The sequence below is a fragment of the Hevea brasiliensis genome, chromosome 6, assembly GCF_030052815.1.
Source record: "Hevea brasiliensis isolate MT/VB/25A 57/8 chromosome 6, ASM3005281v1, whole genome shotgun sequence".
Lineage (NCBI taxonomy): Eukaryota > Viridiplantae > Streptophyta > Magnoliopsida > Malpighiales > Euphorbiaceae > Hevea > Hevea brasiliensis.
In genome coordinates this window covers 2,213,204-2,233,169 of record NC_079498.1, presented here as the reverse complement: position 1 = coordinate 2,233,169, position 19,966 = coordinate 2,213,204, and the positions used below count along the sequence as shown (strand labels likewise).

At 36.4% G+C, this 19,966-nt stretch overlaps 1 protein-coding gene across 2 annotated transcripts; it reads left to right on the top strand.

Moving 5' to 3' along the window:
- The first annotated feature begins 1 nt into the window (after position 1).
- On the top strand, positions 2–19,514 carry LOC110635427 (AP-2 complex subunit alpha-1). Of its 2 annotated transcripts, none has more exons than XM_058148174.1 (27): positions 2–442; positions 3,895–4,026; positions 4,670–4,795; positions 5,886–5,948; positions 6,039–6,136; positions 6,227–6,434; positions 6,629–6,700; positions 6,781–6,873; positions 7,559–7,660; positions 7,801–7,898; positions 8,268–8,349; positions 8,468–8,556; positions 9,016–9,121; positions 9,198–9,263; positions 9,407–9,513; positions 9,602–9,706; positions 9,796–9,916; positions 10,057–10,251; positions 10,368–10,604; positions 11,146–11,226; positions 11,377–11,541; positions 11,653–11,739; positions 11,834–11,959; positions 18,093–18,173; positions 18,254–18,325; positions 18,733–18,812; positions 18,897–19,514. In XM_058148174.1, exons 1-27 carry the CDS (start codon positions 311–313, stop codon positions 19,051–19,053), a joined length of 3,081 nt encoding a protein of 1,026 aa, XP_058004157.1. In that variant the 5' UTR covers positions 2–310; the 3' UTR covers positions 19,054–19,514. The 2 variants fall into 2 exon arrangements, with proteins under 2 accessions (XP_058004157.1, XP_058004158.1); XM_058148175.1 differs by having other exon boundaries at positions 315–442; positions 3,849–4,026.
- The last annotated feature ends 452 nt before the right edge of the window (positions 19,515–19,966 follow it).

Genomic DNA, 19,966 nt, shown 5'->3' with positions numbered 1-19,966 from the left:
AAATATGGAGGGGTAAATAGTAAAATAAAAGTCGTCTCCTGCACTGGTCCGACGACTTTTCCAAATTTCCTTTCAGTCCACCTCTCTCTAAAATTTGCATACACATTTATCCCTCTCTAGATCACAGCACTCTCTTTCTCCCTCCATCGATTCTGCTTCAACTCATATTCAGATCTCCGTCGAAGATCTCTCTGTATCGTCATATAAGATCTCATTATCTCTGTGTTCTGGTTTTCGAAATTGAGAGGATTTGGGAATTCGGAGCTGGAAGAGGAGGTAGGCTTGCCTCTGTTGCTGGATCTAGGAGAAAATGGCGCTTTCAGGCATGAGAGGTCTCTCTGTGTTTATCAGTGACATTCGCAATTGCCCAAACAAAGACCAGGAGAGGCTTCGTGTTGATAAAGAGCTAGGCAACATCCGTACCCGCTTCAAAAATGAAAAGGTTAGGGTTTTTACTCCTCTCCCTATTTTTTTTCTCTTTTCCTGTCAATTAGATGTTCACAAATATGCCTGATTTTGATCTCAAGCACTATGAAAGTGGCTTCATTGCTTAGTATTTGGTTTTGGATCATTGAAGAAATTTTTTTTTTGTTTTAATTTTTATTTATTTATTTATTTTTTGGTTAGTGAAACGGAATTTTCTTCACTCAACTAAGCTAATGCTAATAAGAAACTTGAGGTCCATATTTTGTGTGTGTGTGTGTGTGTGTGTGTTTGGGTTGGGGGGGGGGGGTGTTGGGGGAAACTGGCGTGTGTGGGGTGTGGTAACAATTGGTGCCTTTTAATGTAACCAGCTGAGAGTTCTGTAGATGGAAAGAGTTTAATCAATTCAGCTTGTTCAACTGAATGTTATATAAATTAACCTTGAAGCATAAAGTATTTGAATTTTTCTTGGCGAAATAAAAGGTTTTCTGTGTTTATTTATTAGTTTATATTAGTTCTCCTTAGCCTCGATTACTCGGCATGGATATTTAGTGTGTTTTATTTCAGTCTCAACTTTGAAATGGACTCATTATTGGGAAAGGCTGTTGTGGTGGATTGAGTTTATTTTGAGGTTTAGAACTGAGACTAAAAGTTACATTCAAGTGACGGGATTTTTATTTGTAGGTCTTGTATAACTGGAAGGTTTACAAGGGTCTTAGTTTTCTTGCCATGCTAGAGGAAATTTTGGAATGAATTTGGGTTTTCTTAGAACCACAAATCTCCCTCCTTAGACATACGAGGTTGTTTCAAGTTGTGATGCCCTTCTGAGTTCTGAATCATGATATTTTGATCTGAAACTTTAAGACCTGGTTGAGAAATTCAGAGTTGTAGGAGAATTGGTGTGGCTACTGTGCTTGGATTAAAGTTTCCTTTCTTGGAGTCTAAGAGCCCTTAGTCCATCCCATCCTGATGTTTATTCTTAGTATTGGCATGGCCATATTTATGTGATGTCATCATAATAAAGTTTGATAGCTGCTCCATGAAAGACACCTCTCTTAAAAGTAAATTAGCAAACTACAAAGAGAGGATGAAGAAGCTGAAGAATTTTGAATTTTTTACTGGGATGGGATGGTGATATTATTAGATTTGTTCTTTCCACTCATCGCTTGTCATTCTTTTATGTTGTTGGAATTTCTTTAATAAATTTTTAAATAATTATAAGGAACTAGGGTTTGTAATGGATGGACTAAAAATGTTTGATTCGTTATCAATAGAAAAAAAAAATTGTTTTAGAAGGCACTACATACAAACTAAAGAATTCAGAATTTGATGGGCTAAGGTATTGGATGTCATGAAGGAATTAAGTGACAATGAGGTAGAGATTGTTTGCATAGACTGTGAAGATTGTTATCTAAGCTTTGATCTTGCTCATGTTGAAATATAACTGAGCATTCATGTCATTTAATTCGTGAGATACTCACTTAGTTCCAAGAAAGACTAGACCCATTAGATATTTTTCATCAAAATTAACGTCTCAGAACAACAAAGTGTATCAAAAAAAGACAGCCATTATGTTCAAGATTAAGAACTCAGATTCTCACTCTCTTAGAACAAGGCTTCAAGGAAAGGAGAAAAAAAGAGTCATTATTTTTGAATAAACACGAGCATTGCCATAGCTTGAGTTGCAAAGAGGAATAGAAGAGAGAGAGAGAGAGAAAAAGAGAGAGAGTCATTATTTTTGAATAATAGACTTGAGTTGCAAAGAGGAGACAGGAACAGAGTTGAATAGAAGAGGGAGAGAGAGAGAGGGTTATGCCTTAAATGTCTTCAATTTGAATCCCCTGTTTCCATTAAACTCACCATTTTTGGTTAATATAGTAGCCGCCTTATGGGCCTTTTTTTTATGTGATTATGTGATAAGTCCATTTATATTTTGTTGAAACAAGGCCTTTTAGTTAGTATTGAACCAATTGCTGGAAACAGAACAAGTTTGCCTCTTTTAACGATTCTACTATTTCAAAAAGCGAGTTTTATGGCATTTTACAGATTTTTTATTTTAGTCACTATTTAGAGTTTTTTCATTCTTGGGATCGTAAACTTGTATGATTTTACAAGTTGAATCTCGATTTTAATAACATTGGTTGCAGGTCTAGTGGATATAGTAGGAGAGTTTTGTACAGCTTTCCTCTTTGAGAAGTTTGTTCTTGTGATTTTTATCCCCCATGGAACTCATCTGTTCCAGATCTGTTTTGAACTTTATGGATTTATTAGATTAAGGAATTAGTTCTATCCCTTCTTCTTTTTTTTTTTTTTTTTAATTTTCTTAGCTCATCTATTATTCATCCAAAAAAGGTATCACATAAAAAAAAGATGATGTCATGTTGTATAAATAAATAATCTATGGCAGTTTTGCACTGCAAATGTCCTTGCAGGCTACTGGCTGAATTTTATCAGACTTAAGCTGGTTCAGAAGATGTGACTTAACTCATTCCACATTTTGACTGTAAAGGAGCTTTTATGCCATTGATTTAACTTTTGTGATGAACATGAACTTGTTACTTACCTATCACTTTCTCCCAAAATATGCAATAAGATGGACCCTTTTTGTGCCTGTGTCCTGAAAATCTTTCTTAACGTGTGTTAGAGAAATTAGGAGTTCTATTTCTGAATTGTATGTCTCTATTTATGCAATTATTGGTAAACCCATAAAATAAAATAAAATAAAATACTCCTGATTGGTAAAAGAAAATTCACAAAGGTCATGGGTAGTATAAAATTGATTCTAATTATAATTATCCTAATAATCTTAATGTACTTTCTCTTGATTAATTTCTCATTTTGATTGATAAAAAGTTAGGTTTAAAAGGCTAAAATATATATTTACATAATAGGTACAATTTTTTCCCCTCTTTTGTAAAATATCCATGTAGCTGACCCCAACTAATTTGGGATTAAGGCTTAGTTGTTGTTGTAAGTGAAAAATATGCCATACATTTGTATCTATAACCAAATGATTGTGAATCAATTCTTTTCTTCCCCTTCTTTTTTGGGGTTTCTTCTCGCCTTAGACTTTTGCACTTCTGGTTTTAAGTTAGGATTAATTTTTTTTCATATCCTCTTTGCCTCTTATATTGAACTGCATAGGCTGATTGTTATAGACAGTACTATAAGCTTTCTTTTCTCAATGTTGCATTAATTGCCTCTATAACTAGGAATTTGGATTAATTTGTGTGAATATTAGCATAAATTGTCTTTATTTTCTATGTTGTTTGCTATTAAAGGCCCCTAGTAATTTGCAGATTCAATTTTAGACATTGTTCTTAAATGCCTCTCTCTCTCTCTCTCTCTCTCTCTCTCTCTCTCTTTCTCTCTCTCTCTCTCCTCTGGATCCCCACGTAAATCTCTGCAAATTTCACTAAATTGAGACTTGGGAGAGCAGTTGTTATGGAGATCTTTTGCTTTCTTAAACAGGGTTTGACTCCTTACGAGAAGAAGAAATATGTTTGGAAAATGCTTTACATTTATATGCTGGGTTATGATGTGGATTTTGGTCACATGGAAGCTGTTTCCTTAATATCTGCACCAAAATACCCAGAAAAGCAGGTAAGTTCCTCTTTTTATTTGATGATCTGTTATAACCTTGTTTTGCTATAATCCATTTGATGTGCTAAAAGTCCACAAAATTATTTCTGCTTGTTTAATTAATAGAAAACATTGTAGTAGATGTTAAGAAGTGGAATATTTGATGCCAACTAGGCCCTGGCCAATGGGCTGAACTGGACTGGAACTGTTGGTTCCGGTTCAAGGTTCAGGGGAACTGGAACATGACCTGCAGCGGCCTCTGGTTCTGGTTTGATCAAATCCATTCAAAATTTTTTTTGAAAGGAAAAATCCAGTTTTGGCCTAGAATCAAACTGGCCGGTTACGGTCTAGTTTAATTCTGGTTTTGGTCAACCTGGATTTGACTGGTTCTGGTTTAGGGTTGAACCGAGCTGGTTAAAGTTTTAAACCTACCCTTGGCTGGGTGTAATGCCAGCTAATATTTGTCATATAGTGTGGTGGATGTGTCATAGATCTTTGAAGATGAAATGTCAGAACGTTCAACGTTGTTTTAATAATAAATGTTATGTGATTGTCAAGGGTTAAATTTCTCTTGCTGGGAATGGTTATTTTTTAAATGCATTAATGTATTACAAATTAAATTGACTTTTCTACTTAATTTACTTTTATCTTACTGTGGCTGCAGGTTGGCTACATAGTGACATCGTCTTTGCTCAATGAGAACCATGATTTTCTGAGATTAGCAATAAATACTGTGCGCAATGACATTATTGGTCGGAATGAAACTTTTCAGTGCCTGGCATTGACTATGGTATGCAACAGGAAATATATTTTTAGTTTTCATACATGTTTACTTCATATTTTACAAATCACATGGAATCTTGCTGGAGAATGGTTCTGATTTTAGCTGTCATATTCACCCCTCCTATAGGAGATAAGATACTATCTGTTCGTCGTGAAACTTGTAACTCAGATTTTTCTTTCTCAAATCTTTTGGTCTATCATATAAAATGGTGGTGAATTGTTGAAGGAAGAATTAGGCTGATCCATCAGTAATTGGACTAGGAAGTTGCAGGGACTTGCATTATGGGATTTACTCGGTGTGGGCAGGTTCTGTTGGGTATGTACTGTTTGCTTGAAAGGGTATGCTTTTAGTAGAGAGAAATTCGCATGTGGGTTCCTTTTAATATTCTTTGAATAGTTTGATGAGTGTGAATTGGAGGGCCATTGATGGAGATGAAAGACCTCCGCTGGTGTAAAATTTTGTGTTTGTGTTGTAAGGGATAATACTTAAAATTTTCACTCTGAAAATGAGAGTGCCATGTCCTATTCCCCTGAATCCATGACCTATTCCCCTGAATGGTTATGTCCATATTCTTTTGTTTCTCTTCAATAATTGAAAGTGTTCAATGTGGCTAATCTTTTCATCTGATTCCTGATCACTTTCAAAATTTCTATTTTGAATGAAGTTGGCCCATTAAAGGGTTGGAGAAATGTTGAACTCAATGCAACTGAAATGGGTTCAAATGCCTTGCAGATTTAGGAAAGAATTGGCATTAATGATGCATTTTCACTGTAACATCTTTATATTGTTGCTAGTTAAAATGCTATTAATTGTTACAATAGAAGCCTTGTTAAGTGCGCTATCAGTTTTACTTTAGTTCTTAAAATATTCTATTTCCTTATCTGTTCAATTTTTTCCTCGTAATTGGAAATTCTGTGGGCATTTGTATGATTGTTTTATGGTATGTGTATAGAGTGTTTCATATTATTTTTGCTCTAGGGCATCATAAATGTTTCAAAGACCACAGTTGGAATTTTTCCATGTTTTTGCAATTCCTTTGATCTGTCACTTTGGCACTCCTACCTTGTGTGCTAAGGTTCTGATTTCATCTTTGTAGGTTGGGAATATTGGTGGGAGAGAATTTGCTGAATCATTAGCTGCAGACGTTCAAAAGTTGCTTGTAAGAGAACAAAAATTTCTGAGCTCAACTGACCTATATTGCAAATCATTGATTTCAATGGCCTCCTTTTTGTTCCTGTTTTTGTTTCAGATTTCTAGTAGCTGCAGACCTCTTGTGAGAAAAAAAGCTGCTTTATGTCTGCTGCGCTTGTATAGAAAAAACCCTGATGTTGTCAACATAGATGGCTGGTATGCTTGAACTGTACGTGGTTGACCGTTTTGCAAATTTACCTTTCTGCCTGAACTATTTTGAACTTTCTCCTATACCTAATGTTTCAGGGTGGATCGGATGGCTCAGCTGTTAGATGAACGTGATATTGGTGTTTTAACATCTTCTATGAGCCTTCTTGTTGCTTTAGTATCAAATAACCATGAAGCATATTGGAGTTGTCTCCCAAAGTGTGTCAAGGTATTGGAGCGACTTGCTAGGAACCAAGATATTCCACAAGAATATACTTATTATGGAATCCCATCTCCTTGGCTTCAGGTATTTATTCTGTTGTCTTTTTTATATTGTTTGGTAAAATAATATGCATTTGATATTTGTTGTTTATAAAATATAATTGAGTTCTATTCCTTTTTCTTTTGGGTAGAAAAGAAAATTCAACTTTATATGCTCTTTTTGACTAGCAATTCACCTGCTGTAGAAGATTATGTTCTCTGTTTTCTTTGGACACACAGGTTAAGGCAATGAGGGCTCTTCAGTATTTTCCAACTATTGAAGATCCTAATTGTAGAAGATCATTGTTTGAGGTTCAACTTTTCTAAATGAATTTGTTTTGATATTTCCCTAGGATTTCTGATTCTTATGAATCCTTTATTCATGATTTCAGGTCTTGCAGAGGATATTGATGGGAACTGATGTTGTAAAAAATGTAAATAAGAACAATGCAGCGCATGCTGTTCTCTTTGAAGCCCTTGCTCTTGTAAGTATATTTTTCAATAATCTTTTTAACATGTGACATGTTTTATGGAACAATGTTCATAATTAAATTGTAGTATGTCATTTTGATTGAGACAAGTTTTTAAATATATTTGGATAAAACAACATTATATTGGCTGAACTTGCTGAAACTAATGAGAAGTTTCTGAAATATTTTAAAATTTATAAGTTGGTTTCTTGATAGGTTTCCTCCCCTATATTGTGAATGTAGAATTTTTTCTACAGCAAAAAGAAACATGATTGTTTCTACAGCAAAAAGAAACATGATTGTTTCTTGATGCAAATATCTACATACACACGTAATTCTTACTCCTTATTAATAACAAAGATGAATGTGTTAATGTATATCTGGTTGTTAGTGCCTCTCTCTCTCTCTCTCTCTCTCTCTCTCTCTCTCTCTCTCTCTCTCTCTCATATTGTCAAGGCAAGACAAGGTTTTTAAGGAGCATAGAAACCTTCACCACCAGTTCATGGTACTCTTCTTTAGATCATTGTTGGCTTTTATTTTAGGTGATACCTTCTGCCTGTCTTAAATTTCTTTTAGTGAATGTGTTTGCTTCATTCCTGCCCGCTCTGTCTTTCAACAAGCAGAAGCTTAATCCATTGAAGATAAAGTTGTCTTTTATTGACCTTTTTGGGCGGCTTGATGTTTAATTTTCCTATTACAGGTCATGCATCTTGATGCTGAAAAGGAGATGATGTCCCAATGTGTTGCACTTCTTGGAAAATTTATTGCTGTTCGTGAACCAAATATCCGATATCTTGGCTTGGTAAGATGTGGAAGCATTATACCTATTTTTATTTCTTCTGAGTCTTGTGTTAAACAAATTAACAAGCTTGCTGAAGTGGAACTTACATCTAAACTCATTTGTATGATTGAGCATTACATTGCCTTGTCGCTTTGCTGCAGGAGAATATGACTCGGATGTTGATGGTCACAGATGTGCAAGATAGTATCAAAAGACACCAGGCTCAGATCATCACCTCACTGAAAGATCCTGATATCAGGTTGAATTTGAGTGTGTTGCAGTCTTGAATTTGGAAATGCCATTTTTTTTTTGACATTGTCCTGATGCATATTCAGTGTAATTTTTGGGCCATTAGTTCTTTTTTTTTTTTTGTGATTTTGTTAACTAATAAACCATATAGCATATCATTTTTTCTTTTGAAGCTCCTTGGGTCTTCTTTGCTTTTGAGAATTGTTGAGGGGAAGACATCTTAAATCAAATGTGTGTCAGATATATGCACATTCTATGTAACATGTTTGCAATGATAAAAACCTACTGAATAGTGACCTTAAATGCCAACTGCTGCATTTTGATGTTTTGGTCAAATATTTTCAGAATTTAAGCATATTGACTTGAAATTTCCTTGCAGCATTCGTCGGCGTGCCCTTGATTTGCTCTACGGTATGTGTGATATTTCAAATGCAAAGGACATAGTGGAAGAACTGTTGCAGGTATGAATAATTATTTGTCCTGGATGAATTTGTTTGACATTTTGATTTGATGTGTTTGAGTTTATCAAAACCCACAGAGAAATTTGCTTTATGTCACTGACTTTTATCTTATGTACAGTATCTAAGTACGGCAGATTTTGCAATGCGAGAAGAATTGTCTCTTAAAGCTGCTATTCTTGCAGAGAAGTTCGCCCCTGATTTGTCTTGGTAAGGATATTTTCCTAGTGATAGATACTAGAAAATGAGGTAAATGGCAACATTATGTTTCTTAATGAAAATATGAATCTCCAACTGGTTGAGACTGCCAATTTAACATGGCTATATTCCTTTTCTTAATTAATAAATAGAAGCCTATATTAATAAAAACACCAAAAGGGTGTTACCACTGTAGACTAGGACTGTTCTTAAAGGATCTCCAAGAGAAGAATAATAAGCTATCTTCAAAATTTATGGAAGCAAAATGATTGTACATGATAAATTATCAGAAGCAATAAGATTTCTAAAGGCTTTTGTTGTGACTAAATCATATTCTTCTTGACATTTCTGGCATTACCTTGAATTACATAGTCTTGCTTTCCAAAATTTATAAAATCAACTATTTTCTGTTGAAATGACTGTAGCACAATATTAATCCTGTGCATATGATGTCATTTATCTTAAATACAGGTATGTGGATGTGATTCTACAGTTGATTGACAAGGCAGGAGATTTTGTTAGTGATGACATATGGTTTCGTGTTGTGCAGTTTGTTACAAACAATGAAGACCTACAGGTAGTCAAAATCTCTGTATCATAAACATATGTTCATTTAGAGTATTTTCAACTGAGACTTAAAAACATTTTATCAGCCTTATGCAGCAGCAAAAGCCAGAGAGTATCTTGACAAGCCTGCTATACATGAGACAATGGTCAAGGTGTGTAGTTGAGTATAAACACCTGTGATGCTAGTACTGTATGTAATAATATTGATAGGTGAAGGAGGAGAGGGGGAGGCAGTGTGCAGGGAGAGGACTATGAATAGAGATGTATAACTTGTTTTAAAACATTCATGAAACAGGTCAGTGCTTACCTCCTTGGAGAGTTCAGCCACCTTTTGGCCAGGCGGCCTGGGTGTAGTCCAAAGGAAATATTTATCATAATACATGAGAAGCTTCCTACTGTATCGTAAGTCACCTAATGATTGTTCCTATCCTTGTTAGTTTGATATTTTGCTTGCTACTGCTCTATCTTAGAGTGATAAATGTGTCTGCAGAACATCTACCATTCCAATTCTTCTTTCAACTTATGCTAAGATATTGATGCACACTCAACCTCCTGATCCAGAACTTCAAAACCAAATCTGGACAATATTTAACAAGTGAGAAAACTTTGCTTCTGTTGTCTTCTACTTTCTGGCTGGTCTTCTTAGTTGGTTTGTGATTATAATATAGTTTTGTATTCTTATAGATATGAGAGTTGCATTGATGCTGAAATACAACAACGAGCAGTAGAGTATTTTGCATTAAGTAGGAAAGGTGCAGCTGTAATGGACATATTGGCTGAAATGCCTAAGTTTCCTGAGCGTCAGGTATCCTTGGTGACTTCACGATATTTGTGAAGAAGCTTACTTCTCTGTAGTTATAAATCTGTAAAATTGGCAGTGATTTTGATTAAAGAATTCATTTTGTCACTGTTGCACTAACACTGGTTTCTTCTTTTTGAATTCAGTCTGCGTTGATTAAAAAGGCTGAAGTTGCTGAAGTTGATAGTGCAGATCAAAGTGCTATTAAGTTGCGGGCCCAGCAACAAACTTCAAATGCTTTGGTTGTGACTGACCAACACTCTGCTAATGGACCACCACCAACTGTTCCAGCTGTTGGCCCACTTACACTTGTCAAGGTACCCAGCACAAGTGGCAATGCGGTTAGTTCTTATCTCTTTATGAGGATGCTCGAGTTCTGCCTTGTTTACTTGTCCTTGGAATTTTTAATTCAAACTTTTTGTCATATTTGGTAATTTTTGTGTTTTTTTCTCGGCAGGAGCATACTTCAGAAGGCCAAGCACTGACCCAGCCAAATGGGACTTTGACTAAGATAGATCCTCAAACTCCCTCAGAAGATCTTCTTGGTGATCTTTTGGGACCACTGGCTATTGAAGGTCCTCCTGGAGCTGCTGTTCAGCCTCAGCAAAATGCAGTCTCTGAAGTGGGAGGTGTGCCAAGTGCAGTGGATGGTGCAGCTATTGTACCCGTCGGAGAATATTCAAATTCTGTTCAGGTATTTTGTTTGGCACATGCAATACTAAATTGAAGATGTGAGTTTAAATAGGAAGGTTTTCATCTAGATGTTAACAAATATGTGCTTTTACAAGGGGGAATTTGTGTGTTTTGGGGGGGTGCGGGTAGAGGGGCTGTACCGGTGAATGGTGGCGATCAATTAACTGGGATTTAGGAGCTTTTCTTTGCCCTAGTTGGAAGAGAGGAGAGGAGTTCTGCTATAATTGATCTCTGCATATGATCATGCCTATTCATCTCCCACTCCCAACTTCCTTATAATTCAAGAATTTCTTCCCTCCTCCCCACCACCCCCCCCACACAACCAAAGGAAAAAAAAAAAAACACCCATACACACACTCTTTGCCTTGTTTTTCTTAACATACTTTTCCTTTTAAATGTTTGAAGATTTATTACATAATGTATTTCTCATTAATTTTCCCCACATGTATTTTAAACTCGAAGGAATATTTCATGCTTACACTACTTTCTTAACAAAAAAGATTCTTGCTTCTGATAGCTGATAATGCTTACCTTGTTTGCAGCCTATAGGAAACATCAATGAAAGATTTTATGCTTTATGCTTGAAAGATAGTGGTGTCTTATATGAGGATCCATACATTCAGGTATGAACTTTAATTTTATTCTACATATGTTCTCTCATGTGTTACTGCAGTTTGTTTATGATTAGTCTTCTCTTTATGCTTAAACCACCTCCTTTTGCAGCACGGTATTGGCATTACAATTTTTCCAAATTTTTTGCATATATTTTGCAGATTGGTATCAAAGCAGAGTGGAGGGCACAACATGGGCATCTTGTTCTTTTCTTGGGAAACAAAAATACTTCTCCACTTGATTCTGTTCAAGCTCTAGTACTGCCTCCTGCCCATTTAAAAATGGAGCTTTCATTAGTACCTGAAACTATTCCTCCACGAGCACAGGTGAAAAGGCTTGCAGTTTCATTATTGGTTGTTGACATATGTGCCGTCTTTTATCTTGTTTTCCTCTATTTATTAATTGTTCTTTTCATGATTTCCTCTTTTGTTGTTTAGGTACAATGTCCACTTGAAGTCTTGAATCTTCGACCAAGCAGGGATGTTGCTGTTCTTGACTTCTCCTACAAGTTTGGTGCCAACATGGTAGTTACTCGATGATTATCTCGTGTTCTTTACCCTTAATCTTTAAAAGTTTGGTGTTATGTTTATAAATCTTACATTTTTGGCCTTTTTTTAGGTGAATGTGAAGCTTCGCCTTCCAGCAGTTCTGAACAAATTTCTTCAGCCTATATCAGTGTCTGCAGAAGAGTTCTTTCCTCAATGGAGATCTCTTTCAGGGCCACCCCTGAAGCTTCAAGAAGTAGTACGTACATTATGCCTTCATTTGGCAGTATAAACTTCTGTTCAATAGAAAAACCTCATTATCCCTTTGTTCATCTTATTTTATGAGAAAGAGAAGAAGAAAGAAAGAAAAAAACAAGCAAAAAACTCGCAGGTTTCAATTTCATCAGATTGCAATTCTATCAAATTAGCAAAACCCAAATTAAATACAACCCAAAAAAAAAAAAATAGAGAAACAAACAAAATCCCAAGCCAACTTACATGCAAATTGTAGAAAGAGATGATTCTCCTTAATTTCAATTAATCTGTTCATGGGTTTATATATATACAATTGATTCCTATAATTGTGTTCTACTAACTAGAAAGAAATCCTAAATAAGAAATCCTAAATAGGAATGTAGAATACAGAATATACAGAGAAATAATATAGTGATTGACTTTCCATAACACTCCCCCTCAAGTTGGAGCATAAATGTTAATCACGCCCAACTTGTTACAAATGTAGTCAATCCTAGTTCCATTCAGAGCTTTTGTGAAAATATCTCCTAACTGCTCTCCAGTTTTGATGTGTCCTGTTGAGATGATTTGTTGTTGAATCTTTTCACGAACAAAGTGACAATCAATCTCAATATATTTGGTCCGCTCATGAAACACCGGATTAGAAGCAATATGGAGAGCAGCTTGATTATCACACCACAATTTCGCAGGCAGGAAGGTCTTAAAACCTATCTCATCTGGTAATTGAAGTTTCCACATTACCTCATATACTGATTGTGCCATGGCTCTGTATTCAGATTCAGCATTAGATCGAGAAACTACACTCTGATTCTTGCTTCTCCAAGACACCAAATTTCCTCCAAAAACGCAATATCCAGTAGTTGACCTCCTGTCAACCTTAGATCCAGCTCAGTCGGCATCTGAAAAACATTAAACATTCAAATGCCTATGATTACCATATAACAAACCTCTTTCTGGAGCGCCCTTCAAATAACACAAGATTTGTCCCAAGGCTTCCCAATGAGCAACAGTTGGGGAAGACATAAACTAACTTACCACACTAACGGCATAAGCAATGTCAGGTCGAATGATTGTAAGGTAGTTTAATTTTCCTACCAATCTCCTGTATCTCTCTGGATCTTCAAACAAATCACTATCCTCTGCTAACAGTTGTAAATTTGGAATCATTGGTGCACTACAAGGCTTAGCACCTAATTTTCCTGTCTCTGTCAATAGATCGAGGATATATTTTCTTTGAGACAAGAAAATACCCTTCTTACTCCTCATAACTTCAATACCCAAGAAATACTTTAACAATCCCAAATCTTTGGTCTGAAACTGGGTTTGGAGGAAGGTTTTAAGAGATGAAATACCTGCAGAGTCACTCCCAGTGATGACAATGTCATCCACATAGACTACTAGGAGAATTAGATCAGCCTCAGATTGCCTATAAAATACTGAGTGATCACACTTACTCTTTTGCATACCAAATTCCTGTACTGCTTCTCTGAATCTCCCAAACCAGGCCCTAGGACTTTGTTTCAAGCCATAAAGAGACTTCCGAAACCTATAAATTTTACCAAACTCTCCCTGAGCAACAAACCCAGGTGGTTGCTCCATATACACCTTCTCCTGAATATCACTATGAAGAAAAGCATTCTTGATATCCAATTGGTGCAGGGGTCGATCATATGTAGCTGCTAAAGAGATAAACAAGCGAACAGAAGTAAGTTTAGCTACAGGAGAAAAAGTGTCAGAGTAATCAACTCCATATGTCTGAGCATATCCTTTTGCTACAAGGCGTGCTTTTAACCTAGCCATAGAACCATCAGGATTTACCTTTATTGTAAATACCCATTTGCAACCAATAGCTTTCTTGCCAATGGGCAAAGGCAACAGTTCCTATGTACCATTAGCATCTAAAGCCTCCATTTCCTTTTTCATAGCAGCATACCAGTCAGGATGAGACAGTGCCTCACCAACAGTATTAGGGATAGGAACAGAGTCTAAAGAAGTAACAAAACACCGAGAACAAGAAAACAATCGATTATAAGAAACAAAAGAAGAGATAGGGTAAGTACATGAACGTTTACCTTTACGAAGAGCAATGGTTTAGATCAGAATCATGATCAGTATGAGGTACAAGATCTCCCAACGAAGTAGCTGGTGGAGGATCTGAGTCAGGAATCTCCAATCTCTTGGAATAAACATGAACAATGGGAGGTCGAGTAGGTCTAGAGACAGAAGGAATAGGCTGTGGGAGAGGACTAGACATTAGTTGGACAGTATATATAAAGAGATCATCTTCCTCCCCTGACTCTCATACATAGATGATTGAGGAAAAAATGGAGTGGACTAAAAAAATGTGACATCTGCAAAAACAAGATAACGATTAAGAGTAGGAGAGAAACAGCGGTACCCTTTTTGGAGCCGGGAGTATCCAAGGAAGACACATTTGAGAGACTTTGGATCCAATTTAGTAACCTGTAGACGAACATCACACACAAAACAGGTACAACAAAAAATACGGGGTTCAACAGGGAACAAAAATTTTGTAGGAAACAAAGCAGTATAAGAAATATTCCCATTAAGGACAGAAGACGGCATACGATTGATCAAAAAACATACCGTAGAAACTGCATCCGCCCAAAAGTCTTTAGGAACTTTCATCTGAAAAAGAAGAGCACGAGTTACCTCAAGAAGATGCCGATTTTTTCTTTCGGTCACGCCATTTTGGGATGGGGTATCCACACAGGAAGACTGATGAAGAATGTCATTTTGTGTCATATAAGACTGAAATTGTGTTGAAAAGTATTCTTTGGCATTGTCACTTCTTAATATGTGCACAAAAATATTAAATTGAGTTTTGATTTCATTACAAAAGGTACAAAAGATAGAAAATAACTCAGAATGATTCTTCATTAAATATAACCAGGTAACACGAGAGTAATCATCAACAAAAGTAACAAAATAACAAAATTCAGTTTTAGAAGTAACGGAACAAGGACTCCAAACATCAGAATGAACTAACTCAAAAGGGGATGAAGTCCGTTTATTGACTCTAGACACAGAAGGCAAACGATGATGTTTTGCAAATTGACACAACTCACATTCTAGTACTGATAAAGACTGAAACTGAGGACACAGCTTCTTCATGGTAGACGAAGAAGGATGGCCCAATCTACAATGAGCTTCAAGAGGTGTTAAGGTACTGGAGCAAACAAGTGACCGCGGTATATGATTTTCTAGAATATAGAGACCACCAGACTCACGTCCTCTACTAATAATCTGCTTCGTCGTAAAATCCTGAAACAAACACTGATTAGGAAAAAAAGAAACAGAACAATTTAAGGTACGAGTAAGTTTACTAACAGAAAGTAGATTAAAAGAGAATTTTGGTAGACACAAAACAGATGACAAAGAAATTGACGAAGTCGGGTTCGCAGTTCCAGAACCCATGACACAAGAAGTAGAACCATCAGCTAAAGTAACAGTAGAGGAAGGGAGATTAGACTAAAAAGCAGATAGAAAACTAGAATTACCTGTCATGTGGTCTGTCACACCAGAATTAATAACCCATTTGGATGAGGAAGACACAAGGCATGTAGTGTATTTACCTGACTCAGCGATCGCAGTGACAGGGGAACTGGTAGGCTTTAGAGATGTCTGATACTGGGAAAACTGTACAAAATACTCTGCAGATATCAAAACAGTTTTCTCAGAGGAAGATGCTGTAGAATCCTCTGCTGCCATATTTGCCATATGTGATCGTTGATTTTTCCTCTGAAGTTGCGGACAATTATATTTTGTATGGCCAGACTCATGGCAATAATAACAAATGACTCCTCTTGAGTCCTGATTAGAACTAGCCTCTCCATTATGCTGATTACTTCTGTTGCCTGTAATTCCTCCTCTACTTCCTTTTCTATTACCCTGTTGTCCATTTAGATTACGGCTAATAAGAGCATTACTGGCAGGCTGTGAAGATTGGGTACTCTCTGTATGAAGGACCCGTGTGAACATTTCATGCAAAGAGGAAATCTCAGAACTGGAGAGAATATGAGATTTAGCAGTCTCATACTCTGAAGGAATGCCTGAAAGAAAACTCATAACAGCCAGTTGCTCCCGTTAGGCTGACTGAACTTTCACATTAGGACTAAAAGGCAACAATACATTAAGTTCCTCATATACCCGTTTAAAATCCATAAAATAAACCGTGAGAGACTTATTCTCTTTCTCAGCAGGATAGAATGCCTTACAAATATCATAAATACGGGAGATATTCTCTTTACCAGAATACAGAAAATCTAAGTAATTCATCAATTCCTTAACAAATTCACAGTGATTAATTAAACTAATTACCTCACTGTGAATCGAGTTCCGAAGCTGCAAAAGCAACCGAGCATCCTCCCTTAGCCAAGTTTGTCGTGTATCATCAATAGGTGAATCTTAAGTAAGGTGATCATCCTTATCAATGCTACGCAAATAGACCCTAACAGTCTTACTCCACTCCAGGTAATTCGAACCATTAAGTTATGTTCCGTGATCTTAGTCATCACCGGAATCACATCAGAAATAACATTCTTATTGTCTGCCATTTGTTGAGACAAAGAAAACTAACCGAAACGCTAATCCAAAGTGCTTACAGCAGCAAAATAACCCAAAATCACAAATCAAGCAAATAGGATCTGAGAGCCAAACCTCAAAAGTCCTTTAATGGTGTACTGGATCAGGCAACAGTCACAGTGGTGGAATGAGAGGGGGTTGAGGCGACGCCGGCGATGTTGATCGGAGTCGAAACGGCCGGTCGGCGGCCAAGGTCTCTCCTGAGCTGGGTGGTGAGAACAAATAGTCACCCTAGATAGATGACCTGCTCTGATACCATGTAGAAAGAGATGATTTTCCTTAATTTCAATTAATCTGTACGTGTGTGTATATATATATATATATATATATATATATATATACAATTGATTCCTATAATTGTGTTCTACTAATTAGGAAGAAATCCTAAATAGGAATACATAATATAAAATATACAGAGAAATAATATAGTGATCGACTTTCTACAACACAAACCAAAAAATAAAAGAAAATAAAACAACTTGGACGCAATTGGCCCCCCCCCCCCCCAACCCCACCCCGGCCAAAAAAAAAAAAAAAAAAAAAAGGCTTGTAACTTGATTGCAGCGGGTGTGGAAGTAGAGCTGTGGAGACACTGCTTGTTCACAGAGGCTGCTCTCCCCAGTCAAGAAAAGGGAGATGACAAATTTAAAATGAAGTGGAGCCGTGGAGGCAAGAAACCCATCAAACCCAGTTCTTGTATCAAGTCCATCATCGATTTCTTCTTCTTCTTGGGGCTTTTGTCTTCGCCAAATTGAGGAAAGAGAGACGATGAGGAAAGGAGAAATATTTTGGGAGGTAGAGGCCGGAGGAGAAACTACAGGCATAAGGAGATTTTTTTTTTTCTCTTTTTAAAAAAGGAGGTGAGAGAGAATATGAAAGAGCATAGAAGAGAAATTTTTGACGAAACAGGAGTCTGGAAAGGGCATAGGGGCAGTGGTGGTGCAGAAGCAAGGAGAAAGAAAGAGGCTTAAATAGTGGAGAACTTTAGTAACCTAATGTAAAACGCTGAGTTTTGGACAGTTCGGATCTTCTGATTTTTTCAATGTAAAAATCAAACCAAATTGAATAAATTGAAAATTATATAAATTAAAACCAAACCAAATCAAACTGAACTATCAAAAAACCTAATCAAATTTCCGAATTAAATTTGTTCTGTTGGTTTTTTCAGTTTGAATTGAATTCTATTCACCCCTAGTTCTGGTTCCCCATCAACAATGTGTATAATTTCCTTTATATCAGCCAGGTCCATTGGTAGAGACATGCACTGAAGTCCTTACAATTGATATCTTTATTTGTTCAATTGAAGTCTGATTTGTAGACAATAAGATGCTAGCTGAGCATGACTGCCTCTAGAGTTAGTGTTGTCTTTCCATCTCATTCATTGTAGGAAAGGATATCTAAACTGTCTTCTGCATTGTCAACTCATTTGGTGTTGTGAATTAAAGGTCATGTGGTATAATCTATCCCGAAGTTTCTCATTTCTCTGTATTTACTAATGTGCTTGTGCTCATATTTTTCTATTATTTGTGCAGGTTAGAGGTGTAAGACCATTGCCTCTCACAGAAATGGCAAACCTATTTAACAGTTTCCGGTTGATGATTTGTCCAGGACTTGTAAGCTATTCTTTCTTTTTGTGCTTTTGCCCTGTCAGAGTTGCACCATAGTTGTTCACTGTCTAATGTTTTGTTTGTAGGATCCAAATCCTAATAACTTGGTTGCAAGTACAACCTTCTACTCAGAGAGCACGAGGGCAATGCTTTGCTTGGTAAGAGAGTTGTTCTTTTATTATCTGATTCTGTATATTGTTGTCGTAGAATTAAGTAATTTTTGTGGAGGATTTTCCAGTGGACCTTTGTAACACCTGGAATTGGAGATACTTGTACCTTTTCTCCAAGTTGAAATGAACTTTGTTCAGTTTTTTATTTAAATTTGACGCATTGGAACTTTGCATAGTACCAATTCTCTAGGGGAAGCACGCTAATTTTGTATCCAGCTATTTCTATCACTGTTGCAGTCTTCCGTTTTTGGTTTACTAACAATGGGGACTAGAACTTGGGCCTTTGCCTAAGTTTGGTGGTGCACCTACCATTAGGCTAATGCATTCTTCTTCTGCTTGTGATGCAATTATATTTTTGAATCTGTTTGACATCCTTTTTTGATGTAATATTTCAGATAAGAATTGAAACTGATCCGGCAGACAGAACACAGTTGCGAATGACAGTTGCCTCAGGGGACCCTATGCTAACATTTGAGTATGTATTTATAATATTTCTGACTGTCCTTTTTTTGACCCCATAAGTGATAACATGATATATGTTTCTGACTTTAACTTGCAGGCTGAAGGAGTTTATGAAGGAACAGTTGGTTAGCATTCCTACAGCACCGCATGGACCAACGGCACCACCAACACCTCCAGTAGCACAAGTAGCACAACCAACTAGTCCTGTGAAGGCTTTGACAGATCCCGGGGCCATGTTGGCTGGTCTGCTATAAGAATGTGGAGGCTATTGATGTGTGAAGATTTGTTCATTATACACTTGTAAACGTGATTTATACAACTGGCCCACCCATCTGTCCCTCGAGTCAAGAGCTGGATCAGGAAATTCAGGATGCAAGGGCTGGCGGATTTAAGGGCGAGCTAAATTGTGGTTGGCGTAAATTGTGGAATTTCGATGGGGTTGGTCAGGATTTTGATATTCTTTTGCACAATTGTAATGTGCTTAGTAAGGGTCCTTTTCTTCTCTTTTTTTTTTTTTTTTTTTTAATCACTTTGGGGTGAGGTTTCTCTTTTCTTTTTTTTGCTCTCCATTTTTCCCTTAATTTTCTCCTTCTGTACTACGAAATCTGATCGCATTGTAAGATATTACATGAAATAGAATGAGTTGTAATAGTTTGTATTTGATTGTCAATGCATAATTATATTTTCAATAAGAGTATAAGGGAATTCCAGAGGATGTGATCTATTCATATATTTTTTTAACATTTTCTTGATTCTTTTTCTAATCCATCCTTCTGGTTTTTAATGTTTTGCAAGGAATTTTAAGTTTCCAAGAGCTGTGTTAAAGTCAATTGTTTGAAAAAAACAATGTCTACTTTACTTTAAATGGATTGGGAATTTGGAAATCATAGCATAGAAACTTACTAGAATAAGAAACAACGTTGGATTCACATTTTCATACCAGTTTTGCAATGCAAGACCTATTCAAAAGGAAATTTTGTAGTAGAGCCAAATTAAGCCTGCTTTTGTCTCTTGTTCAGGGATTGCATCTATCGATTAGATATAAAATTCAACGAAGCCGAATTGATCAAAATATGTATATTTGTAACTAAAACTGAATCAAATTTAAGAGAAATTTAAGTTAAACGAAACTGAGAAATTTTTGTTTGGTTTATTTGGGTTTTGAGA